This window comes from Macadamia integrifolia, unplaced genomic scaffold, assembly GCF_013358625.1.
Source record: "Macadamia integrifolia cultivar HAES 741 unplaced genomic scaffold, SCU_Mint_v3 scaffold1468, whole genome shotgun sequence".
Taxonomy (NCBI): domain Eukaryota; kingdom Viridiplantae; phylum Streptophyta; class Magnoliopsida; order Proteales; family Proteaceae; genus Macadamia; species Macadamia integrifolia.
This window is the reverse complement of record NW_024868216.1, coordinates 148,587-158,537: the sequence shown is the minus strand read 5'-3', so window position 1 is coordinate 158,537 and position 9,951 is coordinate 148,587. Positions and strand designations below refer to the sequence as shown.

Sequence of the window (9,951 nt, the reverse complement as noted above, 5' to 3'; positions counted from 1 at the left end):
CTAGTTTCCTAACTCCTCTTCCCCTCTCCTTGACAAGAGCAGTTAAGCCCTTGGCAACATCAGGTTTAGCTTTTGCAAAGTCTAACCAACCATGCTAGAGTAAAGTCTCTGGTGACTCTATTGGTATTCTTTTGGCTCCTGAATGGTGGTCCAAATACTTACGTATCAAAATGAAAGCAATTAGGTTCAGAATAAATGTCTTTTTTTTTTTGGGGGGGGGGGGGTTGGTGGGGTGAGGGAAAGAACCAGCCATACAATGGGGAAGAGGTGTCCTCAATGGGTGGCAATTGCACCATTGATCAAGATACCCTTCTCCCTTCCACCTCCAAAACAACACCCAGAGAGATAAATTAGAAGTTATTATCCATTTCAATTTGTATTGCATTTCGGTAAAATAATATCTAAAATTTTAAGCCAATACAATTTCATATGGCTTTTAAGAAACTTTACTGTAAAATAATTTCCATTGAATCACTCAAACCATATAGAAAAAGTTAAGAGAATTATTTTTTGGGTCATGATATTCATAACCTGTTCATGACAGTTGAAATCCATTACAACTCACCAGTCACCACATCAGAAATAATTTTCCACGTGACAGAGGACCCAATACCAATCTTCAACATTTTGATTGAAGTGGATAAAATTTGAAAAATATTTTCATTTCACAAAGGACAAAAACAAAATACCATGGGAAGGAAATAGAAAAAGTACCTATATTGACAATATGACTGAGAAATTTCGGTTGAAAGGTCGAGATGCTGGATTGTTTCAGTCAAAATGACTGAAATATACATCAATAAACAAAATTGGGACCCATTTCGAGCAGATTCAATGTCAAAATATGTGCAATTTCTTGAAAACTTTATATTTGGCCAATTTAAAAATAAAATTGAGTAGAAAATGGTATCTCACTACATTCTACTCTCATAAACCATCAACCAAGAAAAAAAAAATAATAATAAAATAAAGAGAATCTGAAGAGAAATGAACCCTTGATGTTTTATATCCATTTTTCTAAAGTCTCTTCAGTTTATAAAAATAAAATAATACACAAAATTGCACAAAATTTTATTTTTCAAAACAAACATGCATGCAACTATTGTAAGAAATATGGAATCCAATTATGCAAGATATTGGTCTGGTTCCCTTTTTCCAAGTAAAACAGTAACTTTCATATAATTGTTAAAAAATGTTAATCAGATAATTAAATTTATTTTATAAGATAAATTGTAGTACATTATGTCATAAAACATGGGCCTATTATTTTAAGTATATGGTGTATGATATGACTTGTATATGTGTAGAACAACTTATTCTGGTCAAACAATACAAAACCAACACGAGACACTAGCAACTTAATTTTTGAAACAATAAATTCAGTTTGGGTGGTTCTCTTTTATTCCTAACCATTTCTAGATGGGGCATTCCATAAAGTTTAACTGCAAAATTCTAAAGATCTCTCACATTTCCCAAACATTGACAGAAATTCCACCAGGATTTTAGTCATTTGGAAAAAATGTTTCCAAAAAAGTGGGGAATGACCTACCTTGTCAAAATTTAGAACTTTCTAACACACACCCGTCTCATCAGTGAAGTTCTAGCATGAACATATGTGGAAGTGCCTTAAGAGTTAATTTCAAAGTTGAAGACAAAGAAATGCCATTAGACTCCATTACAATAAAATGGCCTTCAGAGGCCTTTCCATCTTCCCATGCCTGCTTTGATCTCCCTGGCATTTCGGATCATAGTCCCATTGACATTCATGTTCTTCCCTTCTGCTCTTTTGGCCCTAAACCCTTTAAATTCTTTGACATGTGGTCCTTGCACCCTGACTTCCTCCCTGTTGTCCAAGATGCCTGGTCCATTCCTATTCCTCCCTCCTCTTCTCCTCTCATTGCTTTTGCCAAAAAGCTCAAATCTGTCAAAGTTGCCCTTAAGCTCTGGAACTCCTCCACCTTCGGCAATATCTCCTCCCGTGTCTCCTCTTGCTGTGACAAGCTCCTTTCCATTCAATCAAAAATCCAGCTTGATTTGCTTAACCCCAAGCTGGCTCTGGAAGAAAAAATCACTGCCTCTGAGCTTGCCTTACTTCTTGCCCAAGAGAGTTTCCTCCGTCAGAAAGCCCGCATCAAGTGGCTAGATCTTGGTGATTCCAATTCTTCCTTTTCCACCGTTCTCTCAAATCCAGATCGAATGTGAATACCATTCCAAAACCCATTTCCCCTTTTGGGGTTGATCTCCTTACTCTTGAGGAAATCAAAGCTGAAGCTATCTCTCATTTTCTTGGAATCTTCTCCCAACCTCTACACCCCCCTTCTTACTCCTCACCATCTCCCTAACAAATTTGTTCCTGATGATCTTCTTCCTTCTCTTCTCTCCATTCCATCTGATGATGAAATCCTCTCTACCATCCGCTCTCATAAGGACAATAGAGCCCCTAGCCCCTGGCCCTGATGACTTTAGTATGGTTTCTTTTCTTCTTGCTAGAACATCATTCGTAATGATCTCATTCTGGCTGTTAGGAGCTTCTTCTACAATCCATCTCAGATCAATGGGATCAATCATACCTTCCTTTACCTCATCCTAAAAAAGGAAGGTGCTGAGTCCATGAATGATTTTAGACCAATCTCTCTCTGCAATCATCTCTATAAGTTTATTTCTAAAATTTTGGCTAATAGGATTAGGAAAGTCATTAATTCTCTTGTGAGTCCCAATCAATCTGCTTTCATTGTTGGGACAAGCATTGCTGATAATACCATTGTCTTCCATAAGATTGTCCGGGGATTTGATCGGAAAAATCATTCTCCTTCTGCTCTCCTCAAAATTGATATCCATAAGGCTTTCGATTCTATTAGTTGGGATTTCATTTCTAAAGTCTTGCTCCATATGTCTTTCCCTCCTTCCTTTGTCCACTGGATCTACTATTGCATTTCATCCCCACGATTCTCAATTCTAATCAATGGCAGTCTTGCTAGTTACTTTCCCTTGGGCCAAGGAATTCGCCAAGGCTGCCCTCTCTCCCCTTTTCTTTTCTCTCTATCTCTTGAAGTTCTGTCTCATCCCATCTAGTCGGTCACTGATCTCCACCTCATCTCCCCTATCCCCAAGTGTAAATCCCTCAGTTTCTCCCACTTGGCCTTCATTGATGATATTATGATCTTCTCTAAGGCCGATCCTCATTCTATCTCTTCCATAATGTCCTCCTTTCACTCCTTTGAATCCCTCTCTGGCCTTCGCATGAATCTTCTCAAATCTAACCTCTTCCTCTTTGGTGTCTCTTCTGAGACACAATCCCTTCTCCTTGGTATCACTGGTTTCTCATTGGGCTCCTTACCAATAAAATACCTGGGCCTCCCTCTCATCTCCACCAGGCTCTCTGCCCATCATTGCTCCCCTATGCTTGATCTCCTTAGAAAGAGGCTCCAGCTCTGGAAAGGCAAACCTCTCTCCTATGCTAGGCGTCTTATTCTAATCAGATCTGTCATCCAATCTCTATATCTCTACTGGTCTGGGATCTTTGTCCTTCCTTCTACTATCAAATTCATTGAAAGTCTCTTATGTTCCTTCCTCTAGAAGGGTTCTGATTCCCCTAAGTTCCTTCACCCTCTGTCTTGGGACAAGGTTTATCTGCCCAAGACTGAAGGAAGTTTTGGTATTAGAAGAAATAAATAGGTCAACTCTGTGGGCATCTTGAAGCTCATATGGAAAATTGCCTCCAAGCAGCGAAGTATCTAGGTTGAATGGGTCTACTCCTCTTTGCTTAGCCACAACTCCCTTTGGATTTTCCCCATCCCCTCTAATGCTTCCTGGATTTGGCGCAAAATTCTTAGCCTCAGGCCTCTTGCACTTACTGCCTTTTCCTTCATTATTGGTAATGGGTAATCCGCAGTTGACCTCCCTTTGGGTGGACCCTTGGCACCCTTCTGGTATCCTCTCCTCCCTTGTCACTCCTAGGACCATCTATTCTTCTGGCCTTCCCAAATCCTCACTTGTCTCCTCCATTCTATCCCCCAGGGCTGGACCCCCTCCCTCTCCCCCCCTCTTGCAGATGTTTGGGCCTCTCTCCCTCCCATCCCTCTCAGTCACCGTGGTAGAGAAGACAAATGCATCTGGCTCCCCTCTTCCAATGGGTTGTTCACCTCTACCTCTGCTTGGTCCTTTATGAGATCCTCTGGCCCTTTCGTTCCTTGGCGTAATCCCGTCTGGATCAAAGGTCACATCCCCCGCCACAGCTTTACCACTTGGAGATGTCTCTCCAACTGCCTCCCTACCCAATCCTTCCTTCTTCACCGCCACATCCCCGCCAAGCCCTCCTATTTCCTCTGTCCTCTTGGTCAGGAGGATATCTCCCACCTTTTCTTCTCCTGTCCCCTCTCCTCCTTGGTTTGGAAAACTGTCCTCGCTCATTGTTGGCCATCTAGTAGGCCAATTCTCCCTTTTGATAGGGAATGGATTTGGGTCAACATGACATTTGCGGGCTCCTCCATATGTGATACCATTGGTAAGTTAGCTTTCTCCGCAACCATTAACCACCTTTGGATGGAGCATAACATTTGTAGATGGTCATCCACCTCCTGCTCCCCGAATAGGACTTGGATAACCATCTTCTTTGATGTTACCTAAAAAATCCAATCCCTCCACTCTCTCTGCTCCCGCCCTATCCCAAATTCCAGCAGAAATACTCACATAATTTCCTCCTAGAACCTTGTGCCAGACCCCACCCCCGCCACTTGATGCCCTCCCTTCCCCTCCCCTCCCCCTTCCCCTTGTCGTTGCATTTTCTGTTGGCCCCTTTCTTCTAAGCTCCTTTGATGTAGTTGCTTATTTTGTTTATCTTGCTGCTTTTTGCTTTGCTCCCCCTGGGGTTGGCTTTTCCTTGTTGGCTTAAGCCTCCCCTCCCCACCCCCTTTCCCTTGTATTTTCTTCTCTTTGGGTATAAATTTATTTATTCATCCAAAAAAAAAAAAAAATGGCATTCCTGTGATTTTATGGAACTTTAAAATCACTTTTTTGACCTTTTCCATAGCTTGTCTTAGGCTGAAATTGGACCAGTGAGATGGATGTGGTGTTCTTCACATGGACTTAACCATATCCCTCCAAGTCTGCACTTGGAAAGAAAATATGATTCCGTGACAATCAAACTTTTTTAACACACACACACACACACAAAACGATAGTCCAATATTTATAGTTTCTACCATGGCTATTAATCATAGGGGGGGGGGGAATTATAGGTATAGCTATACGTGCACGCATTAGATCAGTTAGGAGGTTGAATGCATTTGCTAATAGGGGGCCCAACATGTAAGGGAAGGAATAACGTGTTACCTTTGCTTCAGTGAGGGATATCTTGAATTATGATCAGATTCCATTTTCTGAAGCATCTCTGCAAAATGATAATCCGAATGTTCCTGCCTTTCCTCGGCAAAACTAGGGGGAAGTTCAACTCCACACAATGAACATTTATAGCCATCCACCCAGTAAGACTGTTCTTGTTGATTGGATGACAATGTGGTCTCGTCTGTGAGGCTCACTTTCTCTTCCCCTCCCTGCATGTTGTTGCCCTTGGACTGTCCAAAGAAAGAAACAGACTGTGACTCCACCATTTTGCACAAGTAGGGTAAATACTGTTCTACTTCTGAGTTAGTTCTATGAATGAGATTAGGGTAAAAAAAGAGCAAGGAGAAGCTACACTATGAAAATTGAAGATTTTGAAACCCATGAATGATCAACGAGAAGCCACACAATCAAAATGGAAGATTTAGGGTAAAAGGATCTGCCAACTAAGATGCATTATTTGTTAATAAGGAATTATCATCAATATCTGAAAAACCCCATCAGTCCAAGTACTTAATGAATTAATGCTTCTGCTTTCCAACACACCTTGGCCGGGGATTTGTTGCTCAGAGGTTCGTGAACCTTTTCCATTTCACAAGCATCACTGCTGAAGATGCTACGCTCAGTGTCAAATGATTGATTGGAATTGGATGGGTCCTCCGAATCATCAGTATGCTTGACATCTAAGTGATGGATCTGGCTGTCAATGGGAAGACCTGTTTTGGTGCCAAACGTGATATGATTATCATCGACATTAGAACCAATTGAATTATTATCACTCATAGCTTTTTCAGAAGAAACGCCTGAGGTAACAAAGTTCATAAGAGTCTTCTGCATTCGATCAGCAAGACCACATTTCTCATCATTGAACTGAGACATTCGCAGTCCTGCAGAAAAGAATAATCTTTCATGTAAACGGAAAAGTGATAATAAGTGTTTCTGTGTGCTATAAAAGGGCCTGACTATGTAATACTACTTGACCAAGCTAGATTGGTTCAAAATTAAAAGTTTACATATAATTTGAGTATATCTTAGTTCATGTCTCTTCCTACTTGGTTAACTAAATCACTGCAAATAATATAAGGTTGAGATTTTACTGAAATAATTAACAACATTACATGAGGTCAAAATCTATCTATATGCAGGCAGCAGCAGAAATCACTAGATTCATCACAAAAGGTCATGAATTCACATTATAATATCAGATGCATGATAGTAAATAAAGGCATAGCAGAACAGTGTTCATTGGTTAAAATGCTAAGAAAAGAGATGCAAAAACCACAGATCTACCTGTTATACAATACTCATTCATATTTGCGGTATTGATCAATTATGCCTAAAATGACACACATCCAAAAACTTTCTATTAAAAAAATAATTCCCTACCACTGTTGTAGACACAAAAGGAGCCATGAAAACTCCAAACAGGCTCATGATCCAGATCTGAGTCGAATGCAATTCGTTTATAGGGATCATGTATTCATGTTAAGCTTTTAAGTGATCCAATCAAGATCCTATCTAATTAAAAGTGACCTTTTCAAATGCATATGATTTTCTTTAAATATTATAATTTTTAAGACATTTTTTTTCTATTTTACATTGGATTGGAGAGAGCTTTTAATATCCTCCATTTTGTTTTTTTGTTTTTTTTTGTCAAAAGTCCATATTATATCCTAATATTTTACAATGGATTCAAATTCAAATCACTGGAAGAGTGGACCATATAGTATTGAATTGGACAATGAATTTTCGGACCATGTTCAAAATTTAATCAGCATGGTCCACTTTGATCCAGCCTGTTACATCATGAGATTAAACATGGGCTGCAACATCTCCCTACCAATCAATCTCAAAGAAAGAGGAAGCTCAGCCTTGAGCAACTTGGAAGCATGAATTAAGATGTCCTGACTTGAGCAAATATATTTTTGCAAAGATACAGCCCTAGTTCGAACCTGCGAATTGTAGATTCATCAATTAAATTGAGGTAAAAGACATTTGAAAATGGGATTAAATTATGCAAGAAGAAACTGTAGGAGAAACACAATAAAGATGAATATGTAATAATTATACAAACCGTAGAAGATGTATCACCCTATATTCACTAGCTTTATCTGTAAAGGTTGTAGCAGCAGAGAAACAAATAACCAGTCCCTACAAAGCTTGAAGAAGAGAAGGAAGAAGAAGAAGAAAGAGAGAAGACACAATGAGAAGGAAGAGATAAAGCTAGAATCCCTATCATGGTCCATCCCCAATACTTGTAATAAAAGATAATAGACTCATAGCAGGAAACCTACTAAGAGTATAAGTCTAACTACAATGAAAGTAGTATACGTCTAACTAGCATAGTTCCAAATCTCAGTCGAAACTTGAATTTTCAACCAAAATTTTGTGGTTTTGAGCTCGGCCGAGACGAGATGCATGGTTAAATTCAATATGTAACTAGTTTTAACCAAATTTCGCAAATTTCGGTAGTTGCAACTGAAAAACACAAAGTTTCGACCAATTTTGATCAGTTTCGGCTAGTTTCGACCAGCTTTGACCAGCCCATGACATGTCAAGTTTTGCTCAGAAAAAAACCAGGTTTCAACATTTCGAACCATATCTCGATTTCGGGCTTGGTTGAAACTGGCCTTGAGATTGAGAGACTGATTCTTGCTAATTAGTAAACAACTCTAACTACTAATAGTAGCCTCTTAGTACCTCCTAAGAGTGTTAAGTCTAATTACAAGGAAAGAAGTGTAAGTCTAATTAATAAATAACTCTGACTACCAAAAAACAACTACTAAAGACAACACCAACATACACCATGACAGGGACACCCCCCTATCGTGAGTAACCTTTAACAAAGGTGTTCCATTGAATAACATGAACTTCATAGCAGTGATACACAATGCAAATAATAAAGCATAAGTAATTAGTGGATCCCATCAAAGTAATGATCAGAAAGGTACCTCAAAAGATACCGTCTTCAATTTTAGCGTCAGCGTTCGCCCACGAAGACCTCCTTTCTCCATGTCATTTGCGAGCATCTCTGCAGTATCCGCTGCAAACAAAAATTTACAGAAGCTTACTTCCAGAATTTTGTCAAAAAGCAAATCTAAGTCCTAGTTTGGTTAGTTCAGAGTCTCCTTTTGGGTTATTGCTCAACAGTCTTATGTTAAAAATTGGGGTTACACCTTATCGTTGGTACAGCAAAAATTAATTCATGTTAGAATTTTCAAACTTGCTTAGTCATTGTATTAGTATGAGGAACATCTAGGAACAATGAATTCCAGAGACCAAAAGTCTCTATGCCAAAGATCTGACACTTTCAAATTTCTAAGTGTGAACACCTAGACACACCAGGTGCTATTCTCACCTCTTTCTTCTTGTTCTACTTTTTAGTAGATTTTTCCACAAGAGAAGTGCTGAACATTCAAGGAGAAGTTGTCAATAATAGTCAAAATGAGCTCACTTTCAGTTTTCCAATTCCACAACTCAAGATTTCTTGAACCATGTTTCCTTTGCCAAGCCAAACGAAGACATATACACCCTACATGGACCAAATAGGAACCTATTCAACCATAAGAAGCCCCATAAGAGCCCAATATAGCCGCCGCTGACAACACAGTCATTCCTAGATCCCATTTTCAAAGCTGATGAGCACATTTATGTGTGAAATCTAGGGTAGTAAAACATGCATTTTACATATTTAGAATGGAGCTACCTTGGGTTTTACTCTCTTTTTGCAGGTTTTATATTTTCAAGACCTTAAGGATTATCGGGCGCTATATCTTCAATTTTACACGTAAAAAGGTCCTATTTCTTTCCATGGTTGCGAAGAGGACGAAATTCTGAGCAAGATGGACGTGTTCAATTAAAAGTACACATTCGTTTGGTCACTCGTACAAATGATTATTCTTTTCAAGCCAGAAAAAGAATAATGGATCAGAACTGAACCAAGATGCAGAACCAGCCCGTTTGCAATTGTCTCAGAGATACAAGGAATACTCCAAATGCCAACAAGGATCGATGGACCACATCCTTAAGTGATTGAAGATTTGTTTTTGGTAACAACAACTACCTAGTGTAGTTGGTGAGGTATGGTGTGCAAAATTCCCTTGCTTACCAAGAGGTTTCAAGTTCGAATCTCATGGTTGTTTTTTTTAGAGAATTTGTTGAATATTTCCTGCTTTTCATTCACTTAAAGCACTAAGGTCATGGATGGGATTTCCACATCAAATTAGAAGCAAAGAAAATCGTGGAGAAGAGAAGAAAAAAAAAGGAAAGAGAAAAAAAGAGGAGAAATAAAGATTGTCCAAATCTTCTCTCTCCTCCACATCATCACCCACCAAAAGATTGTCCAAATCACATAAAGCAAGAAGAAAATCGTTCCTTGGAGGGAGAAAAAGAAGAGAAATAAATTAGAAAAAAAAGGAAAGAAAATAAGCAAACAAATTATAGGAAATTTCTTAAAATTTATTTTTCTCTTCTCTCTCCTCCACCTTAGCACTTTTGGTCTCAAAAGATCTCACAACCAATTGTGGGTTTCTCTCTTTTAGGAAAGAGAAATTTGTTACCCTACCTCCCCATTCCCTATAAATACAACTCATGTAAGAGGAGGGGAGACAA

General features: G+C 39.0%; 1 protein-coding gene across 1 annotated transcript in view; it reads right to left on the bottom strand.

Moving 5' to 3' along the window:
• Positions 1 to 5,331: 5,331 nt before the first annotated feature.
• LOC122063828 (DNA polymerase kappa-like) overlaps positions 5,332 to 9,951 on the bottom strand; it is a gene marked incomplete at its 3' end in the record, with an annotated part of 9,874 nt that continues 5,254 nt past the window's right edge. The window contains 4 exon segments of the mRNA XM_042627536.1: positions 5,332 to 5,573; positions 5,887 to 6,227; positions 7,181 to 7,292; positions 8,292 to 8,383. Coding sequence (XP_042483470.1) covers positions 5,332 to 5,573; positions 5,887 to 6,227; positions 7,181 to 7,292; positions 8,292 to 8,383 — 787 coding nt within the window.